At 47.2% G+C, this 27,161-nt stretch overlaps 1 protein-coding gene across 10 annotated transcripts in view; it reads right to left on the bottom strand.

Moving 5' to 3' along the window:
- The window catches only part of Mbnl2 (muscleblind like splicing regulator 2), a 154,672-nt gene that overhangs the window by 5,220 nt on the left and 122,291 nt on the right, over nt 1-27,161 (bottom strand). For 3 of the 10 annotated variants that reach the window (XM_051160975.1, XM_051160981.1, XM_051160979.1), the window contains 2 exons: nt 26,862-27,015; nt 18,779-18,873 (listed from right to left, as the gene is read on the bottom strand). In XM_051160975.1, coding sequence (XP_051016932.1) covers nt 18,779-18,873; nt 26,862-27,015 — 249 coding nt within the window. Of the gene's footprint in view, nt 1-18,778; nt 18,874-20,121; nt 20,158-26,861; nt 27,016-27,161 lie in introns of all 10 variants that reach the window. The other 7 variants (XM_051160974.1, XM_051160980.1, XM_051160978.1 and 4 more) reach the window with 3 other exon arrangements.

Raw genomic sequence — 27,161 nt, 5'->3', positions numbered from 1 at the left:
ATCCCAGCACCCCAGCACCCCAGTATCCCAGTGTCCCAGCATCCCAGCGTCCCACACATTATTGGAGAAGGTAACTGAAAACTTTCCTTAGCGATGCAGAAGTCTGCGTGTAAGTTACGTGGAGAGCTAACTTATCAAGTCTCCGGAAGGCCCTTCTGTTTCTGCTCCAGCTCTAGCGTCCACTCTCTTGACTGCCGGCCGGCGCTGAGAGCATCTCTCATGTGTGAGCTTAGGATCTGCTGTTCTCAAACTCCGCAGACATGGAAGCCCGCTCAGTATTAGTTGGCTTGCACACAGCAGATAGTTATTTGTTCACTTTGCTCCTGACATGAGAATTCTCTTCAGGGAGTGAAACTGCAGGCCCACCTCAGACCCATGCCGGGGACGAGTGGAAGCTGTGGTTCCAAAGGCTTTTTTTTTTTTTTTTGGTGCCTCTGACCACACTAGTTAAGAAGAAGGTCCTGAGGAGCCCCCTTGAGCTTATGAATCAGAGGACCAGGACATCATAGAGTGGGTCTGGAAGGACCAGCCTGCTACACGAGGTGGAAGGCAGTGCATACTGTCTGGAGGGGCTACTGCAGGAGCTAGCCCTGACTGGCCACATGCATCCTGCCCCAGATCCTTCCAGTGAATGCAAGACAGGTCTGTCACCCTACCCCATGCAAGAAATGTCTGTCACCCTATCCTATGCAAGAAACATCTGTCACTCTACCCCATGCAAAAAATGTCTGTCACCCTACCGCACACAAGAAACGTCTGTCACCCTATCCCATGCAAGAAACGTCTGTTCCCCTACCCCATGCAAGAAACGTCTGTCTGTCAGTCATCCCATCCCACCAGGGTGTCACTCCTTCAGCTTCTGCAGGCTGAAGGAAATAAAGGAAGCCTATTGAACAAGACACATTTCTATGCATGTCCCTGGTGGGTGGGTCCCTTAAGTAAGTAGTATTTACTGTATCAGAACCATGACTGGAGAAGGAGGCCAATTCTTAAGTACAATTATGGTCTGTCACGTACGGTAAGTCAAAACTTTGAACTGAAAGTTTCATTTTTTCAAATCCCTTTCCTACTAAAAGAACACACAAAAATGAAGTCAGCCAATACGCACAAAGTCTAGAGCTCAACTTAGAAAACACAGACAAACTTGACCTCTGATTAAGAGTGCTTTGACCAATCAATCATGGCCAACTGGCTGTAACAATATGTAGGATTCAAATTTATGGATGGCTACAATAGAATCCACTTATTAATAAGGAAAGGAAATCATATGAATTAATTGAACCATATCCCTTCGGTTGCTATATTTAACAGTTTGAAAATTCTCCATAGCTGTAGCCCATGCTAACAGAGTCCACACGTGGCCTGCTGTTTTTGAAGACAGCATGAATGAGTCACAAGAGCATCAAATATGGCCTCCTTTAACATCTGTGAGCAGCCACTGATTAGTTCTTGCACTGTTAGTGAGGTGATGAATGGCAGAAAAACTTATAAAGAGGTCCTCTGGCTTCGGCCCTGCATACGGACTTACTAAGCCTTTCAGTGTGACAGATCCACATTACAGAAAATGACTGTGTGTGTCTCAGATCCATCTTGTGGATGGATTCAGCAACAGGCTGTGTGTGTGTGTGTGTGTGTGTGTGTGTGTGTGTGTGTGTGTGTGCATGTGCGCACGCGTGCATCAGACTCACTTCCTGGGATCCTGCGAAAAGATACCCAATCAAGTGTGGACTGCTTCTTTCTGAGTTGAGGGACAGCTGTCGACAGCTTAGGCAGATGGTGGCAGGAAGGTGGGTGGGACAGGGTGAGAATGTCCACTGGGGAGTTAACCCTGCAATTCAGACATTTAGTGTTCACTCCCAGGACTAGGGCACTAGGCAAGCAGAAACCCGCCACCTAAAAAGAAAACACGATCACTCTGCCCCTGATCAATCGCCAGCTAGGAAGTATTCATGTTGTCTTGTTTCTTTCTTAATGATGATGGGTTTACGATGAACCACCCATCACTTGCAAAGAGATCTGACCAGCGTGTGGGATGCCTTTAGTTAAAAGTGAAACGGTTTGTGCAGAAACTGCAGCGCTACATTTGAACTCATTAGTGCCATGGATCTGGCAGCTGACTCAGCCCGTCTTCAGGCAGGAGGGAGCAAAGTATCATGGGACTGCTTTAGTGTTTCAGAGGTGAGTCTTGACGCCTCTGAGTTTACTTCTTTGTGGGTGATCTTTAGGAGCCAGATGTATACTCTCAAAAGGGCGGATTCCTACGTTCCTTCTAGAAAATGTTACAGTCCCTACAGAAAATACTCACTGCCAAGATTCAGAAATGTATCTGCAGAGATGGTAGCCTAAACGCTAGGCTCATTAAGAACAGCTTTGTTTCATTGATGTGGCAGACGTTTCAGTGACACACACATGCATCCAAAGCACAAAGCAATGAAAGAAGATTGAAGGATGCTTTCCTTGAATTTCCCTCGTGACTGGCCATCAAGTGCTGTCTTTATGATGCTGACTTAGGAGAAGTAGATAAGATATGCCTTATAACATGTTTGTATGGCCTTGCCAAACTACAAAAGAACCTCAGAGGGTCTTGGTATCACGAACTTCTGTAGCGAGTATTCCCAGGCATGCGTATTAACCAAGTCCTCAGCAAATCCCTCAGGAGGGATGCCTAACTTGTCCTTATGTCCCTGGTGTCTGGGATGGGTGCTGGCACACAGGTGTCCCCAGAATCGGGCTGAGTGCCTGGACGAACACACAGGAAGTAACTGAGGACACTGCCACATTCACAGCGGACCATGAGGTGGATTAGAGCCAGCAGGCAATGCAGGCAGGAGCAGAGCCGGTAGACCACAAAAAGACGTTTCTGTAGCCTTCCAGGGTGTGTGAATATCTTGGAAAACCATCTTCACTTCTCGTCATACACAGCTAAGAGGAACAGGTCTCAAGGCTGGGGCCAGCATCACCCAGGGAAATGTGGCCGGCAAAACAAAATTCCACTTGAGGAAAACTTCTAAGCGTGGCAATATTTCAGAAGGACTTTTCAACAGACATGGAGCTTGGCAACCATAGAAGACCTTTCCCAGGGCCACAGGCTCCATAACAACAGAAGGGGGTTTCCCGACTTCCCGAAACCAAGCTTATTACTTACTTTAAAGTATAATAGAGGCTCGCTGGTCACCCACCAGCCTGACATTTGTTTCTTTACTTTTCTGTGATGGGGACTGAACACTGCTAAGACACGCTCTGTGGATGAGGCACCCAGCTTCTCCTCCATGTTCCTTTACTACTCCACTGGCTTTCCTCTCTCCTCGCTCTCCACTCTTTAATTTCCCCCTCTTTGCTCATCTATGTGGCAGCCATTACTGTCAAAGTTCCTGGTGTCTCCAGAGGGACAAAACCGATGGAGTACTGTGATGGAGCACTGAGATGGAGCACTGTGGTGGAGTATTGTGATAGTGTACTGTGATGGAGTACTGTGATGGAGCACTGAGATGGAGTACTGAGATGGAGTACTGTGATGGTGTACTGTGATGGAGCACTGAGATGGAGTACTGAGATGGAGTACTGTGATGGAGTACTGTGATGGAGTACTGTGATGGAGTACTGTGATGGAGCACTGAGATGGAGTACTGAGATGGAGTACTGTGATGGAGTACTGTGATGGAGTACTGTGATGGAGTACTGAGATGGAGTACTGAGATGGAGTACTGTGATGGAGTACTGTGATGGTATACTGTGATGGAATACTGAGATGGAGTACTGAGATGGAGTACTGTGATGGAGTACTGTGATGGTATACTGTGATGGAGTACTGAGATGGAGTACTGAGATGGAGTGCTGTGATGGAGTACTGAGATGGAGTACTGTGATGGAGTACTGTGATGGCGGCACACAGACATTGGCAGGTTTTTGGATCTGGGTTGGTTACTATTTAAGTCCCAGTATGAACTACTGAAGCCAAACACAAATGCCTTCTGTCTCTTGGTGAACATGTAGATTAAAATTATTAATTAAACCTAAAATGTTAATGTCAGTACACATATGCTTTCAAATAAACACATTCTCTGGCCCATCTCATGCCTACTGACATACTAACCGCATATCTCATGCCTACTGACATACTAACCGCATATCTCATGCCTACTGACACACTAACCGCATATCTCATGCCTACTTACATACTAACCGCACCCAAGTTCAGAGACAGATAGTGGTGTGTGCAAGGATACTTTGAAAAGTTATCTTAAGATTGTTTTTGAGACAGGGTCTCATGTAGCCTAAGGCTGGCCTCAGACTTTGAACTCTGGACCATCCTGCCTCTACTCACTACTGCTGGAAGCACAGGTGTGTGCTGGAACCACAGGCACAGCGTACTGTCAATCCCCCTCAGTGCCCTCATACCCCTAGCCTCTGAAGACTGGCCTTACTTGCTATTTTAGGGGAGCGCTGCTCCGAGGGAAGGCAGAATGCTAATACATTTATCTGACTTTCAAGTGCAGATTTTATTGGTGCAAAAAGGGCATCACCTGGGGTTCTGGAAGCAGATGGTCAAGCTGAGGGTTTCACTCTGAGAGAAGCAGGCTAAGCTTGGATAGCACGCCTCTGAAGAGCAGTTCTGTTCCACCTGTTCTGCTTTTGCTGTTCAAAAAGTTAGCACCCCAAGATGTGACTTCCCTGCTCTCGCTGATGTCAATTTTGGGCTTCTCATTTTTTGGAAAAGTGTTTTTTCCCTCCCATTCTGTGGTTAACAAATGGAAGACCTTGGGTGTATGTTCAATTTTTTTTTTAAACACCATGTAAAATACTAGTAACTGGGCTCTCAATATGACAAGTGGTAACGCCACCCTCATTAAAGATTATCGGCGAAGGCCCACGTTGACAGCTACCAGGATAAAATCTGTAAGTGGAAGTTCTTGATTTGGGTTCAAGTATCCATGCCTCACATTAAAACAAGTCGTGTGCGAAAGCATCTTAGACTCCTGTGTACTGCAGTGTGACTGTGACCTCCAGGTCGTCTGACCCACAGCTCTGTAGTGTTTTCACACTAAGGCAGGGCTGGTCCTTACAAGTGTGCTCTAAAAACACCCATGGTTGCTCCAGAGTGACCATTTCTGTTAGAAAGTATATTTCCAAGCCACATATAACCACCAACAACAACTCCCCCGCTTTGCCAAATGCCATATAAATAAAATAACTAGGTGGCTTTAAAAATTGTGTCCACAACTATAATGCAGTGGAAATACAATGCAATATATAATATATAATATAGGGAGGTCAGGGGCTTGGATGTACTTGTAAGGAGAATACTAATGTTTGCAAACTAGTCCCTTCCCCTGAGATGGCTGCTAGGAGTCTGGGTTAGGCACAAGCTTTGGGTCTCCCTGTCTTGAATGCCAAAGTGGCAGCCACATTCATGGGACAGTGTTTGTCCACAGTGGTTTTTCAGGGTCATGCCATGAGCTTAAATTAAACCGTAAGGGCACTTAGAAGACCCATTCTGGTTAAGGCTGCTGCAGAAAGCCCTTTGAGGACTGAGCTCACCTAAGGCATCTGTCTGGTCAGAAAGAACACCACAGAACACTTGTCTTTGAAAGATCCTGTCTCCATCCACAGGATGCATCCCCTTGAAGTGCATCTCTAGGTCACCATGGAGACATAACCACCAGGATCACTTCTGTTTCTACAGGAAAACTGAGCCCCAAAGCCACTGGCGTAAGGACTTCAGGAACATACTTCCCAAATGTGGACTGTGTATGTTAAGGAAGGCTAAGATTCCCTACTGGATCAAAACATATAAAATCAGGGACAGATTATTAAAGCGAGTACCCTAAGATACCTGGAGTGTTTACAGTGACATGTGTAGGAAGTGACGCTGAGCCTACGTGGGGACCTCTCCCCTGAGGGATCTCACTGCTGAGATCTCTGGGCATGGATCAGAACATAAGAAAAATATACATGAAAAGCTAATTTAGGTAACAGTAAGACTCTCTTTGTTGTACAAACAGACAACAATCAATGTGCCTATTATTTGCTCATAGTTATTTTGACATCAAGTTTATCTTAAAGTGTTCACAGGCTATGCATTAGCAACTCAAGAATGAGCAATGAACACAAAGACTAAGACATGGCAAGATGAAAGCCGGCAGAGGAAGCCTTATCAAGGAGAGCAGTCATACTTTCTTTATTTCTTTATTACTAGGGTCTTTATGAGGTGTTTTGCAACTCGTAATCACTTTGACTATACTTATTTGCACATTTTTTCAATGCCTACACCCTTTATTATGTAAAGCCCACGAGAAAGGGGCTGTCCCTTCGTTGACTCATCCCCAGGACCCCAGCTGTATAGTTCCTAATATCCATGGCCGAGAAGAAGCAAGAAGACACACTGTCACTGAACACAGAGCACGCGATTTTACAGCCTCAGCCCCCTGAGGAAAACCCCGCAGCTGCACACCGAACGGAAGCGCCAAGACAAGGAGGAATTTTTATCAGGAGAGGAATCCTCCTACAGTGCAAGACCAGCGGCAGCCCAGGCACTCTGACATCTTCCTTAATCCCTTCTCTTTTGGAGAAGTGTTCATTTAGTGCTTCCGTCCGTTTGAAAGTGTGGTAAGGTGTGCATAAAATCTGCTTTAAACACTGTAGGTGCATAGTTCAGCGACACGTATCTATTCACTTTGTCACTGTCACCTCAGCCCACCTCGGGGACTCTCCCTCTTAGTTGAAACCTGCACCAATTAAACACCAACGCCAAATTTTCCTTTCTTGACACTAGTGTTCTCACCCCCGGGAACTGAAGCAGGGATTTGTGCACACACGATAGGAACACCCTCTGCCACCAAGCTACACCACCCGCCCTTGTGTCACTGAGACAGCGTCTCATCAGCTCATGGTGGCCTCTGACCCGATACCCTGGTGTCGTAGCCTTCTGGGTGCTGTGGTCCCATACACTGCGTTTCACACCGTGCTTAGCAAGCCCTAACTGCCTTCCACCTTTACCTGCCCCTCCTTCCATCCTTTCTGGGGTTTTGCACACGCCCCATCACCATGCCCTCAGCTGACACCCTCACTCACTTCTGTGCTTTCACTTAGGAATAAATGGGACTTCCGGTTGATCACTTTGCCCATCTCTTACAGGCTGCCCACACTCTTTCTTAACTAGTGACTCAGTTTACCCCAGGGCCAGGGCACACGTGGGCATTTCCCCTTGTCCAGGGCAGGGGACATAATGGATTCTTTTTCTTTACATGTCTTGGGTCTTCCCTTCCAGACTTCTGTCCTAGTTCACGTTTCGGAGGTCAGACAGAGCCCGTCGCTCTTGGTGCTTTTTATTATAAGACGGAGCTTGAGAGGTTTAGCGAAGTCTGGAAGCTGGCTCTGCTTCTCAGCAGTGTGGCCTTGGGCATGCTGCTCAGCACCTCAAATGGCCCCTTCTGGACATTTCTGTTCTCACATCGAAGGCCGCACGTGATGTTTGGCACATGGCAAACGCTTCAGGCAGGGTGCTGCCTCTTTGTGTGCTGTATCATCCTTGTGGTCTTTCCCTGATCATCTACAGTGCCCTCTCAGCAGGCAGCCGGCTCTAACCTGGTTCTAGGCTTGCTTACTTTGCCAATTTACGTGAGGTGGGCCAGGCATGTCGCTGACTGAGTCCAGCTCCTATTACAATTTATAATGTAACTTGTACCACATATAAATGTCTTTCCAGGGCTGGGGAGAAAGCTTCGTGGGAAAGGTGCCTGCCGCACAAGCACAGGGGCACCAGTTGGGAGCTCCAGCACCCATGGAAAAGCCTGATGCAGTGCTCTCCTTATGGGCACAGTTACAGCCTTGGTGCTTGGAGGGCAGGAGGAGGACGCCTGGGGCTTGCTGGCCAGCCAGTCTAGCTAAAAGAGTGAGCACCAGGCTCACTGACAGGCACCACAGCAAAAAAATAAATAAATAAATAAAATAAGGTGGAGAGTGATTGGGATAGACATTTGCTGTCACCCTCTAGACTCAACATGTGTGTGTACCTACACACACACACACACACACACACACACACACACACACACACAAAACTTTTGAGTCCACAGGTATGGCATTATTGCGGTTAAGTTTGCTCTTTGGACTGACTTACATCTGAATGATTTAACCAAAGCTGTTCCTCAGACATGATGTGCTGTGACTACCGGAGTGGCATTGTGCAGCAGTCACTTTAACGAGGCTGCTTTTGCCTGGTGGCACTCAGAGGAAGGATAGCAGGCTACCAAGAAGAGACTTGATACCCTATGAGCATATACAGGGGGAGGAGGTCCCCCTCAGTCATAGACATAGGGGAGGGGATTGGGGGGAAAATGGGAGGGAGGGAGGAATGGGAGAATACAAGGGATGAGATAACAATTGAGATGTAATATGAATAAATTAATAATATATATATATTTAAAAAAAAAAGAAACACCGCATGGGGAAGAGTAGCGAGTATCTATACGTGATACAGGAAGCTTATCAACTTGGGCTTCGCATGTCTGAGTACTTCAGAGCACGGGGCGACGATAAGACCAACAACTATTGAAGGCCAAACAAACAGACCAAGAGTCACAGTCCATCAGTTCGATTCTGAAGTGCCACGGATTGCAACGGCTGGAACAGCTTAGAGTTCTTCATTAGCCCTTGTCAGAGAAAACCAGTCGTCCAGCCTGACCTCGTACAAACCACAAAGTGTCAGCCGGGACCTGTCATGGAGGAGGGCCGTGTGGCAGGCAGCCTCTCTGGCTTTGCTCAGTAATAAGTCATCCTCCACCTCCAGTTGCTTTCTTCCTTTAGTCCTGATTTTAGCACCTCACTAACAGAAGCCACCTCACGGTGAACTGGTACCCAGCCCCTCCCAGCTGCCACACACGCTCCATGGACACAGTTTGCAGGGTCTCCTCTAGTCAACTTTATTTTTTATGAGTGACCACAGCATTTTCTACTCTATTGTCCCGCCCAGTCACCCTACAGGACCAAAGCAGGCTTTTTAGCTCATCTGAGATAATCTGTTACCCTATTTAAATCTGTTCTAACTGTAGCATCTCTTTAAATTTTTGATATATTAGATGTGTGTGTGTATACGTGCATGTGTACGTGTGTATACATATGTGTGCATGTGTGTACAGGCGTGTGTGTACACGCGCGTCGTGTGTGTGTGTGTGTGTGTGTGTGTGTGTGTGTGTGTGTGTACACATTAGGTCTTCAGGCTTGGTTGCAAGTGCCTTTACTTGCTGAGCTGCCTTGCCAGCCCTGAGTTGATCCCATGATCCTTTCTAGGGTATGCATTCTACAGGGGCCGTGTGTAACGGGGGGGGGGGGTGGGGGTGGGGGTGAGGGGCAGTGAATCCGCAACACTCTGGATCTGTCGACCTGCTAAGGGCTTCACCTCCGGCTTAGCGTCACCGGGCAATGATGGGAACCTTCGAGAGGCAAATTGTCACTGGAGAACTAGGTCTCGGAAGGTGCCCCTGAAGGGAATATCCTGACCTGTTCTCTTCCAGTCTCTCTTTTGCTTCCAGGTTGCCATGAGGTGAGCACCCCTCTCATGATGTACCATGCTGGTGCACCCCCCAAAGCAATGGGCCAACGGACCACGACTGAGGCGTCAACTCAGTCCTCACGAAGTCGATCATCTTAGGTATTTAGTCACATGGCAGGAAGTTAACTAAGTGTAAGGTCAAGTCCGGCCTCTGCTACCTATGAAGGCCATGACCAAGCGCAAGCCTTCATTGAGATGTGGCAGCGACAACAGAGCCCATGTTACGGGCTTAAATGCGGTGGGAACATGTAAAGCAACATGCTTCTGAATTCCCTTTTCCTATTACCCCATCCTTGTTTCTACCACTCATTTATTTCATGTGTACAGGTCTTCCAGTGCTTGTGAATATGTATGTGATACACATGTACACGTGTGCACATGCATGTGATGCCAAGGTCAATCTCAGATGTCCTCAATTGCTTTCCACTGTGTGTGTGAGCACGTGAGTGTGTGAGTATGTGTAAGTGAGTGAATGTGTGTGTGTGTGTGTGTGTGTGTGTGTGTGTGTGTGTACATGTGGGAGCCATATGTTGACATCTGGTGTCTTCCTTAACCACTCACTATCTTATTCTTTTGAGGCAAGGTCTCTCTCTGAATCTGGAGTTGAAAGATTCTATTAGGCTAGCTGGCCAGTAGCTCCTGGATTGCACCTGTCTCTGCTGGGGGTCCAGGTGTGTGCCGCCACACCTGGATTTTTACATGGGTTGCTGGAGCTCTACACCCAGGTCTTGACATTTGTGTAGCCGGCACCTTACTGATGAACCTCTCTCTGTAGTCCGTTTGCCTCCTGCTTTGAGGTAGGGTGTCTCACTAAGCTTGGAGCTTGCATATTTGACTAGCCCGGCTGATAAGGAAGACCCAGCGATCTTCCTGCCTCCACCGTCCCACTGTGGGATGACAGATGTAGCTCTGCATCCACCCTTTACCTGGGCTCTGGGGCACTGAGCTCAGCTGCTCAAGCTTGCACAGCTAATGTCTTACTGGCAAAGCCACCTTCCTGGGTCCTGTGACATCCTTGCCAAGTCAGTCTGCACCTTACCATCTCCCAGTCTCCCCCACGTCCTGAGGAGGTGTGCCCCGTCTCCCCACATCCATCATCCCCACATCCTGAGGAGGTGTGTCCCCATCTCCCCCACATCCTGAGGAGGTGTGCCCCGTCTCCCCCACATCCTGAGGAGGTGTGCCCCCCTGTCTCCCCCACATCCTGAGGAGGTGTGTCCCCATCTCCCCCACATCCTGAGGAGGTATGTCCCCATCTCCCCCACATCTTGAGGAGGTGTGTCCCCATCTCCCCCACATCCTGAGGAGGTGTGCCCCCCTGTCTCCCCCACATCCTGAGGAGGTGTGCCCCCCTGTCTCCCCCACATCCTGAGGAGGTGTGTCCCCATCTCCCCCACATCCTGAGGAGGTGTGTCCTCATCTCCCCCACATCCTGAAGAGGTGTGTCCCCATCTCCCCCACATCCTGAGGAGGTGTGACCCCAGTCTCCCCCACGTCCTGAGGAGGTGTGTCCCCGTCTCCCCCACATCCTGAGGAGGTATGTCCCCATCTCCCCCACGTCCTGAGGAGGTGTGTCCCCATCTCCCCCACATCCTGAGGAGGTGTGCCCCGTCTCCCCCACGTCCTGAGGAGGTGTGCCCCGTCTCCCCCACATCCTGAGGAGGTGTGCCCCATCTCCCCCACGTCCTGAGGAGGTGTGCCCCGTCTCCCCCACGTCCTGAGGAGGTGTGCCCTGGCTGCTTTAGGGATGGAGTCTTACCTTGACCTTATTTCCCATGCAGGGATGTTTACATATGGGGCTTCATGTTCTAGGCGCATGTTCCCGATGATTTCACACCTCCCTCCTGAGCCACTGATCCCTAATTATCTCTGGCATCCCACCCACCCCAACTGTAACAGAGCCTGCAATCATCAGTGGACTAAAACGCAGTGGCCTTGGCGGTCACTGCCTCTTCCATTTCTGGTAAGTGCAGGCACAGTCTCTTGGCACTAACCCCCCAAACACATACAAAGGCTGGCCACTTCCCCAGCACTTGGGCAGGACGGCAAAAGCATCAGATTTGGGTGCAGAAATGAGTGAACATTTGTTCTGTCTGGAGTAGCTGTTCTGGAGAAAAGCCCCGTCCACCACTGAGTTCTTGCCCTGCAGCTAGTCTGTCCTCCCTCACTGAGGATGACACACACAGGACGAATTGCACATCTATATACAGGCAGCTCCAAGCCGGCAGCCTAAAACTCGAGAGGTGGCGCATGGCTTTACCAACAGAAGCCAAAATACTCCGAGGAATACGACCTGCTAATAAAAAAACACTCCTTCCCCAAAGACCCAACCAAAGGCGAGAGATTGTGGGGTTTAAAGCACCAGGCAGGAGTGCCACCTTAGGACTCCGACAGGTCAGTCAGTGGCTGGCAACCTGAGCTGCTGTGTATCTTTAGGTGCTACATACAAAAGAGGGGCACCCAAGATCCCCACCATGAAGTGGGAGTTATTCACGAAAAATGAAACTGTGCTGGGTCACAGCATTTATATAACTCACGTTCCCTAAGGAATCTGCAGATGCATTCATTAATTAAGCCTCCCTGCACCCCCCCCCCCAAGAGCTGCATCTGAGGCCAGAAAAGACCTGTTGTCTCTCAATTTCCTGATTTCTCTTGAGTGTGTGCCCACCCACATGTATACAATGTGTGCGAATGCTAGTGCATGGATATCATGATGCACGTGTGTGTACAATGTGTGAATGCTAGTGCACGTGTGTCATGGTGCATGTGTGTGTAAAATGTATATGAATGCTAGTGCGTGTGTCTTGATGCATGTGCGTACAATGTATATGAATGCTAGTGCATGTGTGTCATGGTGCACATGTGTGTACAACGTGTGTGAATGCTAGTGCACGTGTGTCATGGTGCATGTGTGTGGGACTTGCCCGTCTCCTTCCACTGAGTTCTGGGGCTCACATCCTCAGGCTTGTGAGGTGAGTGCTTTTTACCTGCTGGGTCATCTCACCAGCTGATTCTCTGACTTCGAAAAGAAAAGAAAAGAAAAGAAAGGAAAAACGACCCTTCTCTCTATGTTGCTCCTTATGTATCCAGGCTCCCCTAAGCCCGACAGCGTACGCTCATCATTGAAAACACATTCTCCCTGCTAGTAAATGTAGACTCCATGCTGCACTCTGGAAGTTAGATCCAGATAGCGAGCGGCTCACACTAAACATGCACGCACCATATTTAAAGAGGCTGAAGCACGCTGGCGGTGAAAGTTGGGAGAGCGAGGACTGCATCCAGCACGCAGCGCACAAGGGTAGGCTCTGATGGTTTGCAATGGTTTGCGTGTTTGCTTTTTGGGGAGAATATCCCTGTGGCCCAGCACTTTCCTGTCCTCAGCTCTCAACAATGGGCAGACTATGAGGAAGGGGTGTTTGGCCATTTGCTCCTCTGCATGGAGGCTGGCCACTCGGCTGTGTATTTCAGGAGAGAGGTCCGACAGAGGCTGGCCATCTCTCCCACCCTGGGCTTTGCAGAAGCAGGGTACTGTCTTGTGAGACAAACACGGGCCCTAAAATGGGTCAAGTGATGACAGCGGGAAATGCTGGGGGCCTCCTACATTTGTCTGAATATAGTACCAACAGATGGCACTGCATAATGCAAGTCCTGCGAGGCTGAGCTGTGAGGGGCGGACAGCAGAACACCCTTACCTCTGTGGCTCTGGGAAATGTCCACAGTGACAGTCAGGAGTGAGTGAGGTGAGACACCGTTCATTAAAAGTAGTTCTTAGCAAGGCCAGTTAAAACACGGTGTATGATTCTCGTTACAAGCAACGATACCATTTTTTTTCTGGCCAGATATTTTTGAGGTTGAATGTCAGATATAACAAACCTATATCTGGTGTGTCTGAAAAAAATGAAAATTTCTAGCTTATGAGATATTTTGATGAAAAGATGGGGGCTGGTGAGATGGCTCAGAGGGCATGGGCCCTGGGTTGCAGAGTCTGAGGGCCTGAGTTCAGTCCCAAGATCTCGCGTGGTGGAAGGCGAGAACCAACTCCTGCAAGCTGTCTTTTGAGCTCCACATACATACTGTGGTGTGTATACATGCACACACACGCACACACACACAACGTGCATGCGCACACACACTTTAAAGGATGGTGCTAAAAACATGATATATACATTATCAACTAATTTTCAGTAGACTTTTCTTAAGGCTAAATATCCGTTGAGTGGGCCTCCTCTCCCGAGGAGTGTACAGGGAGCAGGTGTGATGGAGTGGGAAGGCCATGACCATGTACACGGATCAGCATGCTTTGGTGACATGGATTACGTGTTAGTTCACTCTGTGCTGGCAGTCATGTGACCTCAGTTTTGAAGGCACCGTGTGGGGGCTCCAGAGATTGCTAATGCTCAGGCTGTAATTGGTTTTTTCCCCAGACATCCCACAAACTGCAACAAACTGGAGGAGGGTGGTGACCCTTCTCCATCCACAGAAGCGTGATGCAGAGCCAGGGCCAGAGCGGTCTCCTCACAGCTGAACGGACCAGCCGGGGTGGGGGTGGGCAACAACGATTGGGGTGGGCACACTGGGCGTGTATGACCAGAAGGCCACCAAGCTGCTGCTCTGGAAGGAATTCAGAGCCCACGCAATGACTTCCTGTGGTGACCTCTCACGCCGCCCTACATCTCTTTCTGCCTCCTGAAACTTCCTTCAGACAGGTTTTGACATGGCACGGCGGTGTTTAGACTTTTGTCTGCAGCTTTAAGCTACACTCCTATGAAATGCAAGGCTAAGTGGGCCATTTGCCGGGCTGCCACTGTCCAGTGTAGGATCTTGTTAAGACTTTTCAGGTCTCTGCAGCCTTCCTGGCCTGGAGCCCACGTGCTCAGTGTTCTTAGCTTCTGCTCACAGGACTATTCTGCTTGAGAGCCCCAAAGTGGCCAAAGGGCTAAATCCTTTAACCTGACGTTAAGGTCAATGCCAACGGGAGCAGACATACTTGGGGCCGCACTACCCAGTGACCGATCCGATGGCTGGCTCTCCTCCAGCTAAACTCCCCTCCCCTCGGCTGCACCTGTGCACTTATCTTGCCCGCAGGGGCTTCAGGCTTGTGCAGACACAGTTCCTGAGGAAGTCAGAGGACATCTGAACTGGGGCTTCAGGGAGACCGGGCACAAGCTGGATTTTAATTGGGTCCTTAAAGGGATAGAGGCTCAAGGGAACAGAATGGCCTCTGAATATGAGTGAGGCAGCGGAAATGGAAAATATATTTATGTCTTCTCTTTTTGAAATAACAGACGTTGATTTTGAAAATCTGAAAGCCTGAAAAAGTGTGCATCAGGGTTCTGTAATCACTTAGGATTCAGGAATTCTAGTCCACACCCCTCCCTCTTTGTAGGTAAAATGTCTATAATGAACCAACTAGGTAAAGCCACACGCTAGGCTGTTTACTTTGTGTCTCTTGTTTAACAGAGGGGCCTTCACACGTTCCAGCCTTGTGTCTCGGCTGAGACTGGTCAGTTTGCACATTACTTCAGGTTCTGTTTGTTGCCAAGGCATCTTGACATTGGTGGATGCTAGTCATCAAATCTACACAAGGACAGTGCCACAAACTCACTTTACTAAGACAGCTGGCTAGCTCTTTCTCAGATTTATTCTTAGAAATTATAGATACCTTTCTCTGATTATAACATCACCTAACTCTAATTGTAGTGAGATCTACTGTATAATTTCTTTTTTTTTTCTTTTCTTTTTAACAAGGAATATCAAATCATTTTATTTAACTTTTTAAATTTAATTTAATTTTTTATTATTAAATTTTATTATTCAGATTACATCCCGATTGTTATCCCTTTACTTGTATCGTCCAGTTCCCCCCTCTCTCCCTCCTTCACCCTCTTCCCCTCCCCTAGACCTGTGACACAAGGGGATCTCCTCCCACACCATATGACCACAGCCTAGCAGGTCCCGTCCGGAATGCCTGCTTCCTGGTGCTTATCTAACTAGCCTCTGTGCCCACATTCTTCTTCACAGTTTACTATTCTCCTTAGTTGGAGGCAGTGGCAAGACTGCTTCCTGCCTCCTACTGTGAGCCCCACTTGGCCACTGTTACATTGTGAGGTGTAACTTTCGTATATTCATGATTACAGAGACACAGGAGCAAGGCCTCCGTAGCCAGACGGCTTTAAACCCTACACAGCCACGTATTAGCCTTGTCACTGAGCTAACGCAGGCACATTTTTGTTTTAGTTTTATTATCTATAAAGTGAGAAAGATGAACATTTTACCAGTCTCATAAAACCACAGTGAAGATCAAATGAGCATCTGTTTTACACACACACACACACACACACACACACACACTACAATATATATTAAAGTCAAACATATAGGGAACATAGAATCATACCTGCTCTAGAGTGAGAGGTTTATATTACTATTATCCTAATATCCTAATATATTGAGATTAAAAGATATTAATTGAACTAGAATATAGCGAAATAATTTTGCTTGTTATATTTTTGTTACATTCCTAGAGCTAAGCAGCCATTTCTTAAAAAAAAAAAAAAAAAAAAAAAATCCTGAATGCATTTATATTCTGTCTTTCTCAAACTGCCAATCTGAGGTTGTGCAACTTTTACAGGTGGTCCAGCTGTGCTGCGTTTGCTGCCCTGTGCTGTGCTTCCTGGGCCCAGGGTAAAGAGGCCTGGGTGGAAAGGCTGCCCCGGGAATTGTGGCCTGCGCTCTTTCTCCTTCCAACGTCTTGCATCTAGTTAGGGGCACCCACGACATCTGCCATCTGCAGTGATTGACATGGCCATCTGAATTAGCCAAGACACTGCTGAAACCGCACTGCATTTTGTGACCAACAGGGATGGCTCTTGAAGAACAGGCCACCCAGGGAGCTCCACCCTCCCCAGCCCCACATCCTCCTTCCTGACCCCCTGCTGCCGGTCTGCAACACTCACAAATCTCCAAGGCCACCTATCTGGTCCTGAGCGCCTATTGGCTTTTGTGAGTCACATGGGCCTGGTTCAATTGGCATTTACAGAGTGAACTTAAACAAGATGGCAACCTGCCATTTCTCAAGTCATTAGCCACCTCTGCACTTGCTGCTCTGCTCTTAGGCCCTGAGAGCTCTTCGACACTCACAGAGATAAATAATATTGTATCCGGAAACTTGTAGTGCAGCGGTCTGCTTTTCTGTGATCCTCCCCCTCCCCCAACACATATGTGTAAGCAGACCTTTGCGGGAACTGACACCCCGAGTCTCTTTACCATCAGTGCCTTCCCGGGCGGGCGACAGACAGCTGTCTACCAGATCATAAGACTCAGGGGGAATCCAGCATTGGGGCAGCCACTCAGGTCTCCCTTGGTTTCCCTCCTCTGGATTAAATCAAATATAAACTTGCTAGTTCCTTTACCCGGCACGGCACACCTCGGAAGGGATGTTCCGCTTCTGGCTTCTGGTTGGCCTGTGTGCTCCTTAGCGTAAGCCCCCCCCCCCCCCCCCGCACACCCCTCCTATACTTTTAGGACTTCGGTTCTGTCTACAAACAGCACTGAAGAACCAGGCCAGGAAACTATCACAGGTGCTCGTGTGACACAGGCAGGGAATTCACTTCTAAAGCGTCTCTTTATCTTGCCCCCTTCCTTTCTTAGCCAAGAGGTCTGAGGACCCGAGGTGCTGAACCTGTCATAAAGTGTAGGTGGGACTTCACTGCAGGTCCTCCTATAGGACATCAGGAACTTGTGTTCCTAGGACCAGAGTTTCTAACGTAAACTAGATCAAACTGGCAGGACTTAGGCTTACAAAGCAGGCATCCGGCTCAGGGCTCTACTACGAGGGAGTGAGGGAGCAGGAAGGGCTTTGAACCTACTTACAAGGCAGCAGTCTCTCCTTTCTCCCATCCCCGTTTATAACCACTGAACCAACCTACCAACCGAATAACAAACTGAAACCCCGTCTTCCTAGGTAAGGGACTTATTTGCTGCTCTTTGTGATGGTGTTAGGAACCAAGCTGGTGTCCCGTTTCCCACCCCCACCCCCCTTCCTGGGAGTGAGCCTGGCACTTGTGAACAGCAGTGAGGTGGTGACTGTGCCCTTTGTCTCTGCTGTCCACTGGCCTGGCTCCCTCCCTTCGTCCCCCTCCCCGCAGGCCTGCCTCTGGGGTTCCTGCCAGTCCAGAGCACTGGGATCACTGGGGCTGAGGTTTGGAAGCAGCCATCTATGCCCAGGCACAATCTCCCCCAGTGTTTAACTTACCGCTTCTCCATTTGCCTGGCCCTCCTCCCAGTGCCCTAACCTACTTTGTATTTATTTATTTATTTTTAAATCTTTTTCACCCTTTCTCAGCACAGTTGAATTTGTTTAAAACAAAACAAAACACAAAATGAAACAAACAACAACAACAAAAAAAACCCCTAAAATTATTCTATGAAGGGAGGAGCTTCGTGTGGACGTGCTTTTCTAGGTGAGATGAGGGGACACTTTGCCACTCATACTTGTCCCTCATGGGCTCGCAAAGTCAGGGACACAGTCAGCTTATGACCACAGAGTAGGAAACAGCCCACTGGCTCTCCCCACTGAGAATTCTCCCCAGGCTCCTAGTGGCACATGCATTAAGCCAACACAGTGAACTCTCAGATTCAGTTAAAGCAGCCGTGGTGAGGCCAGCGATAGCACGCTGGTCTCCCTGGAGCGGCGTGGCTCCTATGCCGGATCTGACCAGATCTTCCAGTGGATACTGAGTCAGCACCTCTGACCAAGGTCAGTGTTAGTAGGTATTTATTCAGACCTCAAATTTGACACTTAGGATATGGGAGGAGAATTTTCATTTTCCTCCCATCACGGAATGAGCCAAATCGAAAAGTCGAAAAGTGGAGCTGGCTAGGGAGCACCCACAGGCGAGGTCCTCCACTTCTTACGTGGCAACTCACAAACCACTGGACAAGCAATGCTGCACTAGAAGGAATTTAAGCCTGTCAGGTTAATTACACAATATTAGGTACGAAAACAAACAGTGCAACACAAAACATAGCTACATCATTATTTGCAGTAAATGTTAACTCTAAATAAGTGCAACCTGTCCACAAACGCTTGCCATAAAACTAATCAGAAAAAATAAAATTTGATGGATAAACATGAAAAAAAAATTCTCCACCGAGAATTTTTTTTTTAAATATCAGCACTCATTTAGAGTTCGGGATTCGTGAAAGAAAGCTTTAAAAGGAGCAAACCTGATTGGCTGTGGCTGTTGCTGCGAAGGGGACACTTGTTGCAGGAGTTGTTGCTGCAGAGACAGTGGCGGACGTAGCGCTGTGCATCATGGGTACTTTCAGGAGGGGAACCATGGAAGCAATGAACAGGAGGGTGTAGCATTATGGGAATAGAAGTGGTATTTTGGCATGGTGAATATCAGAGCAGCAAGCCATCATGGGTTAAACCAGCAGATGGCATGCAGTCACAATGCAAAGCAGGGAAGCATGGGAGAGAAATAAAAAGGGAAAATAGCTTATTACAAGTACAATTAAAGGAAGTTTCCAAACACAATCAGTGATTCCCAGAAAGGCCAAAGCACACCGCTTTGATTGGTGTATTTATGCAGGGTGCACCGTGACTGCTTCTCGGAATGTGATAGGCAATATCCAATGAATGATAAGCCAAGGAAACCAATCATAAATTTTCAAACAGCAAAGGCTCAATAGGCCTAATTTAAGATAAGATGAACTTTGGACTTAATTGTGGTTAAACTAAAAAAAAAAATATTTTTCTCTTAAATTTGGAATCGCATCTGTAAACTGGAATTTCAGTGGATTTTTTTTTTTTTTTTTTTTGTTACTAAACAGTGAGACAAGAGAAATGGCCTTGGTGTAAATGCTAGAGCTGTTACTATAAAGTAACCAGGTCTATTTTGGCAATGTTTACGTTCTGAGTTCCTACGTGAAACAAATCAGATGTCCTGAAGACAGACTTTTGTGCCAAGGCCTTGAATGTGAGAGAAGACTCCACTATTAAAATTTCCCATCTGAGGGAATGTGGAGGTTCAGAAAACAAACAAACCAACCAAAAAAAACAAAAATAAAATGACCCAAAACCATCACAAATACTCTAAAAAAGATAATCAAGTAAGAAAGTTCAGACACTTGATTTTTAAAATATATCCATGCATATTTTTTTCCAAAAATAAATACTTCTGGGAAACTCTGATAACTGTAACACACAGCAAAGAGGAGATAGAGGCACACCATGAAACTTTAAAACACTGATGAAATTAGCCTGCCTCTGTTTGCCTCATGCTAAACCAGAGAAACTATAAAGAGAAACAACACAAGTCATTAAAAAGCACACTTGCCCCTTGTGGCTTATGTCTCTGTAGTGACTGTTGCAGCATAAGAGGGCACATTAAAACCATCATTTTCTTAATCACACAGGCATAGCTTACACGTTAACTCTAAAGCCATTAAAGCCTTCAGATCTACTTCCTAAAGCATTTTTCTACCATCTCTGAAATTGGTAAATGTCACACAGTGAAGGCATTGTACATCATATAAGAGACAAATAAAAAAAGGTTGAAACCTACCAATACTGGTAGCGGGTGTCATGCACAAAACTGACCCTGAAGTCATGCAATGGGAGGGGGTGGAAAAAGTGAATAAAAGGAAAGAAACAGGTTAGCGGTTTAGAGTTAACATTCAAAGTGAGATTGAAGCACAAGCAGAAATAAGTAGGGTTAGTCTACACAGTTCTTAGGGCCGTTCACGCCATCAGGATAGACACAGGTAAATCCAACTTACTTTAAGCCAATAAGATTCCCAGCCCCATCCTTTGGTCTCCCTCCCCTTTCTGGTCTATGTCGACATGATTCTAATAAGGATGACACGTGATGGTACCACAGTGTCCTTTTTTAAAGACCTCAAAGTATTTTACAGACATTAATCAAGTTAATCCTGTAAGGTGGAGAGTAGGTATTTTACAGATGAAAAATCTGAGGCACAGTAACTCCTCCAAGGTCGTGTGCAGTGCGAGTCAAGGGCGAGGGCAGAGACAGAGCTCCATGCTAAATTCAGGTCAGATTTGATGCGTGCTAGGACGCACTATGCTCACTGTGTTAGAAGTCTGTTTGGTGATGCAAGGTACTGTGTCTACAGCAATGTGTAAACAACAACAAAAAAGTGACTTAAGATCTCATCTCCTCTAAATTAAAGCCTTGCCAGTGGGGCAGGGGAGCTACAAGCTGGATGGAAGTAATGTAGATGAAAACTTCAGCTCGGCTACGTAGGTCTGGGATCTATTCTGGCTGTGAGCCTCACTGTGGCAAAGGGATGGCACATAGTGCTGACGTGTGAGTGCTACTCAAGTGGGTACGGATCTGAGACCTCACTGGGACCCTGGTGAGAGACTTCGATTTCGGTCACGGCCGTTCTAAGGAAGCTTTCAAGGGATGGAAGAGCTGGAAAATCTCTGGCTGGTGTCTAGGCTGGTGGGTGGGTGAGGGAAGGAGACAAACTCAGCGCTTCCTTGGGAGGAGCTGGGTTACCTGTGGGTGCTCTTAACAATGTACATGTCACGCAACTCTGACCATGAACAGTGACGCAAGTCGGGAGGGTGGAACAGATGTGCTGGGGGTGCTGAGGGGTTATCTGGTCCCAGTTATGTTCCTCAGGACGTAAACCAGGCGCTATAAGCGTCCCTGGAAGTTCAGGGCCACACAGGTGTCAGAGTGGTGTTTTTAATGAGTGCTATGTGCGTCTGTTGAAGGTTTCAGAACTACGCACTGAGAGGCTGGATGTGAGTCTGGAAACTACGTCTCCTTTTTCACTTTGATAAGGGCTTGCTGCTTGACCTCTGTTTTGACCGGGCTGACACTACTGACTTAGGGAAAGGCTATTTACGTGGGGCTACCACTGGCTTCTTTAACAGAGATGTGCGCGTACATCCAACTTTGCACACGCACCAAGACACTCAGATGTGCTCACACGCTTCAAAGCCATTGCAGCGAACGCCATCTCCTCCGGCCCTATCTTTCGGCTTTTCACAAATGTCTAGACAGTTCCTTCTACCTCCGTTTTCCACTTCCTTGCTGCCGTCTGTCCTTCAGTCCTCTCCAATATGGTTTTATGTTCGCTCTATTTTGCCCAGGTTAACAGAACATTGTTTCAGCTTCATCCACAATTTCAGGGCCATTCTGCACTTGCCTACACCTTGCAAACTAAGCCACTTTCTTCCTTCGAATTCTTAGACGCACACGCACATACTTTTCTAAAAGCTTGTGATGAATTCTATGTATATATGTGTCCATACCTACATCTATATCTATTTGCTGGAGATTTTAGATCTGTCCTGGGTCCTTTTTAATTTTCATTTGTTTCTGCTCTGTGGGCCTTCCAGGTGGCCTTCAACCTGCCCATTCAAAGCTACCAATGATCTGATGTCTTCCACGTTTTGTGTCCTGCCAGATCGCAGGCCTCTTAACCTCACTGCTCTGCGGGCTCTCTGCCTGGGTTTCATGTTGAGCAGTGCTCCTCCCACACTGTCTCCCCCACAACTGGAAACACCTGGCGGGTATCATCGCTCATGCAGCACTTCAGCCTCACAGGTTAAGTGATGCATTTCCCTCACACTGTCCCCTGGTCCAGCTCCCCAGCATGAGGATGCGTTGGAGCATCTGTCTGGTTACGTCACTGCTGCTGCTCTGCAACTTCCTGTCCCATCACTACTGGTATCAGCTGCAAGGCAGCATCCTGTGGGGCCTTCCTGCTTCCTTCCTACTTCCTTCCTGCTTTCTTCCTACCCCAGGCTCCACTCTGCTGGAACTTACCCCACTTCTGGGAAGGATCTGCTGGCTTCTACAGCTTTGAGTATGGAGGCTCATCTACTCCAGGCCCTGACCACCTCCCCGCCGCGTCCTCTGCCCTGGTACCAGGGTCTATCTGGATGGGCCGCCACTGCTTTCAACTGAGCACATTATCCTGTTAATCCTATATTCGGGATCCCTACAGCTCCCTCAACCCCTCCTTATGTAGAATGCTCCTTAGCCATTTCTTTCATCTCTCGGGTGTCAAAGGATGTGTCTTTTCTTCAGAGAGTCATTTTGTTCTTAATTTCCCCGCCTCCCCCCGCCACCTAAGTCAGTTTCCATTTAAATTTCTATTTAATCATTTGAGCTCTTTGCTTTTTCACTCATGGTATTCTAATTTTTAGATAACCTATTTATATGTGCGCTTAGCATCTTTCTCATTCTGCTGTGGATGCAGAAAGGCCTCTGCCTTTCGACTAGATGCACGGGCCACCTCGGGGTACCCCTGTGCGGGGTCAATATTCCCTAGTGAGAAGGGCTTTGGGGGAAATCTGTTCCTGAAATTTACTAAAGGGTCTACCTTGTAAAATACCCCACTTTAGAGTCAACCCCATGTCAGGCCTCACAGCCACTCCGGAAAAATCCCCCTTTACCCCTGTGTTCCTCAGTAAATGGGCTTTCTCCAAGGGTTTCCTGGGTTACCCCTGTGTGTATCCACAGGGAGTGAGCCACCCCAAACCGATCCTGCAGCACACAGGGCCTGACCCGTGTCACTCTGGATCGTGTCCTGGATTGAGACATGCCTGTACCCTGCTACTTCATCGGGCTCCGTTCTCTATGGGCCAAGAGTGAGTTAAGCATGGGGTGTGTGGAGCTTCTGCCGTGCGGATTGCTCTCTTAGGGCTAGATTCTTGTTTGCTCTGCTTGGCAGGGTGTGTCCCACGTTTTATGTCAGTCTTACCCTCTGTTCCTCCCACAGGCCCTGTAAGAACTTGACACTGTTACTACAGGGAACAATGCACTATTCTTTAAGCCTGTTTGTGTCATCCCTGCCCAGGATGCTCTTCTTCTGATGGGAAAAATCTTACTTCTCTTTCAAAGCAAATTCTCCTGCTTTGGAAAAATCTTCCTTTCCTGTATTGTTGTACCACTATCTTCTGACAATGAACACCTCGTGCCCCCCCACCCCCCTTCCCTCAACCCCATACTCAAACTCCCGGCTCATCCTTCATACTGTGGACTCTGGTTTTTACCCAGCTCTGGGCTCCTTTGCATTTTCACTCTGGGTCTGCATCTCTGACCATAAGACGTACTCAGGGATCACTCTCTGATCTGAACAGATCTTGAGCTTAGGCAGACAGTTTCCAGTGAACAAACCCTTTACAAGTGTGGGAGAACTTTATATAGCACTGATGGCTCCTCATCACTGGGAAATGCCTGGCCTAGAACCTTCCACATGCAGTTCCTATGTAATGTCGTATTTTAAGGTAGATGAAGGAAGGACTCTGCCCCGCCTTCGCTCTGACTGGCTGGGGCATCTCACAGGATGCTGACGCTATGGACAAAGCCTTCTCAAGCATTTGCTTCCTCCACTGCACAGATACATCATCTCAAGTTTCTGGGAGCCAGAACTGTCTGGGTAATTCTCTTAGTTTTACATGCCACTTTGTATGTAAACAGCCTTGGTTTTTCCATCTGTTTGCCACTAATAGAACTGTGATGCCTTGAAGACCAACGACCCTGTCTACAGGAACAGTTCCCATAGCTCAGGAAAAACTCACAGAAAGGCCAAAGCTACTTACTGCACTGCTGCTTCTGGCACCTTGCATGATTTTGCCACTTTCCTCTCATAGCAAGGGAAATGTATAGCTTCTTAGTTAAAATAACTCCTATCAAAAAAAAAAAAAAAAAGGAAAAAAGAAAAAAGAAACCCCACCCACTATGAATGTGCCTGGGCATCATCCAGGGTGATAATTATCTCACTATGGTTGTGGAGAAGAATCCTTGCCCTGTGTGATGTTCTACATTAACATTTTTACAGCCTGGAGGCAGATTTCCTAAGATCCAAATTCACATTGTAGCAGTGGGGAGATTTTCGTACATATCAAAGCTAGACTCTGAATGGCCTCCACCACAGGGGAGTGCTCCAAGAGGGCACACAATGCCTTTGGTCCTTACGTATGAAAGCTGCTTATGTAAAACAACAGAACGATTTTTTAAAAAAATTGTTCACTAAAAATAATGGCTTGACCAGCTGCTAACAATTGCCGTACAACCTTATCACATGTCAGCAGCGGCTTCTAAACAGCCAGGGTAAACCTGGAATGGCTTTCATCATTATCAGTTTTTTAAATAAAGTTGAAAACATGGTTTACAAGAAAGATATCCTGAAACAAACAAAAAAAGTCCTATCACCACCCTGGAGAACTTTGCTACAGATTTAATTGGGAGAGACCTTACGCTAATTTTATTTTAATAAAATTTTAATAAAATTATTTTCTCTTCTACCACTTCAGGGGAGTGTGATTAATTTCTTGGAAGTTCTAATACCACTCCACATACAAAATCCACAGGGTGATCCACTGTGATCTTTACAGCATATGGTAAATATGCTATGAATGCTTTCAGTTCAGAGCTAACTGGGCTTGCCCCCTTACACAGCTGAGCTGTTCCCAGGGAATCCACCAGAGGGCGGGCACACAGGGCCACAGCCAACAGGGATTACCCTTTGACACATTCTCCGGCGCAACATCAGGTTATTGCGGAAGCTACGCTATCCACCCTTGCTTGGGAAACACCAAAGGGCACCCTGACAGGATCTTTGAGTGAGTTAGCTGACTAGTCCTAACTGGTGTGGAGTATAAGGGTCCCTCTGGTGCTCCCAGGGGACTGTGAGGTGGCATTACCCATTCTACAGAACACACTTAGCTTCCATGCTTTTCCCCCAGTGATTTCTTTCTCTCTTAAAATATATAATTGTCACAAGGTCTACGAGGAGACACTTGTGGTAACCATACAGCCCTCAGGGAGGGCTCGCCATCTGGTAATTTTGCTATGTCAGGTGGGTTACAACCACAAATTGGGCTAAGCTAGAAGAGCAGGGAACGCCATTAATTAAGGCAGCAATAGTATTAAAAAAAAAAAAAAAGTATTTTAAGATAGACCCAGAACTCAGAAACTTTTTGACCTAGTGCATTTTTTATTAATACAAATATAGTTTATAGGTTACTAACTTATTTAAAATACTAGCTCACATAGGTTACTATTTATTTATAGTTTTCATACAAAGGCTGCTACTGGAATAAAGTCTAGCTGCCTCCAATCCTATCTGCTCGCATGCTATGGATCCTAAGATTAACAAACCCAATTGTAAAGATTAGCAGCAATGTCTCCTCGTTATCATGGGATGAAGAATCTGGCCTTGGGAAACTCAGGAGGTGTCCTCCCCACCACGGTGTAAGTTACCTGCTTCTAACAGAGACTAAAGGGTTGGTCAAGTGAGGATGGGTGTATTTGTGAGCGTGGGTGTGGGTGTGCACGTGGCTGTGTCGCTGTCACTGGACTGGGTGATGGCTGCGGGGCGGGCAGTTAGAACAGATAAATGTTATACTGTTTTTTTTTTTTTTTCACCTGAATCCATTTTTTCATGTCACTTAAAAAAAAAAAAAAAAAGCAAACCAAAAACCACTTTAATCCTATTTTTGGGAGAAGTCTGTAGACTGCGTATGGGGGCCAGTGTGTGTGTGGGGTGCAAGGTTATGTCAATCAAACCAGGCATTGGAACACCAACCGGGAGCTTGTGTCAGCTGTGCCACCTTGGAAAGTCACTTCTCGTTTCTGTGGGAGCCTCAGTTTTCTCATTTGTAAAACAGTCAACTGGACGAGGAACTCATGAAGGCCTTTCATCTTTGCTCTGTGAGACCTGTGTTAGCGGATGGTCTCCAGTGAGTGCTCGGCTAAGGGTGACACTGCTCTCCTCACTCATTGGCTCAGGGATGGAGGGCAAGCACTCCAAATACTTGTGAACTTTAGTGAAAGTTGAGAAGGAGGATGAAGAGAGAGATAGAATGATATAAAATATGAGTAGAGCGTTGTTTTAATTTGAATAGCCTTAGACTTTTTAGTGCTCTGAATAGAAGCAGGGGAGAAATGGTTAGTATTTACTGGAATTTATATTTTTAGGTCATTGAGTGTTAAGGACAAATTTCAATTATCTCATTTTTTGAAAAAAATCTTACTTACATAAACTATTTTACAGGGCTTCCATCAGTAGAAGAAACCCAAAGCTTTAACTGCCCTGTTTCTGAAGCTAAATTCTACCAAACACTTGGCTTTAGGATGCTAACTGCCTGTAGCTACCAAAGCGAGGTCCACAGGTCTAAGTCTCCAGGGCTGTGGTGGCCAGGCTCGATTTGCACCTTCTAAATGCAAACCAGACACCACCAAACAGCTTAGAGAAATGAGAAGAAAGCACATGACCGGAAGGACACAGGACACGAGACGTGGACGGTGAGGGCACGTACCTGTGGGAATAAACGCCGTGTGCTGCTGCAACTGCGCACTGGTCAGAGCCTGCTGGTAGTGCAGGACACTGGGGTTGAAGACCGTGCTGGCACCGTTGCTCTTTTCAAGTGCTTGTCTCTTTGGTAAGGGATGAAGAGCACCAGGAGGGAAGGCCTAGGAGGGAAGAATTTGACAGGATGTGTCCAATGTAAAGCAAACGCGCGCTCCACGTCCACAGAGATCATTAATTGCAACATTCTTTTTTTTTTTTTTTTTTTTTGGCTTTTCTTTCTTTCTTTAAAATAAAAATGACAGCCGAG

The sequence above is a fragment of the Acomys russatus genome, chromosome 18, assembly GCF_903995435.1.
Source record: "Acomys russatus chromosome 18, mAcoRus1.1, whole genome shotgun sequence".
NCBI classification, from domain to species: Eukaryota; Metazoa; Chordata; class Mammalia; order Rodentia; family Muridae; genus Acomys; species Acomys russatus.
The sequence above is the reverse complement of the archived record's forward strand: the minus strand, read 5'-3'. Positions and strand labels throughout refer to the sequence as shown.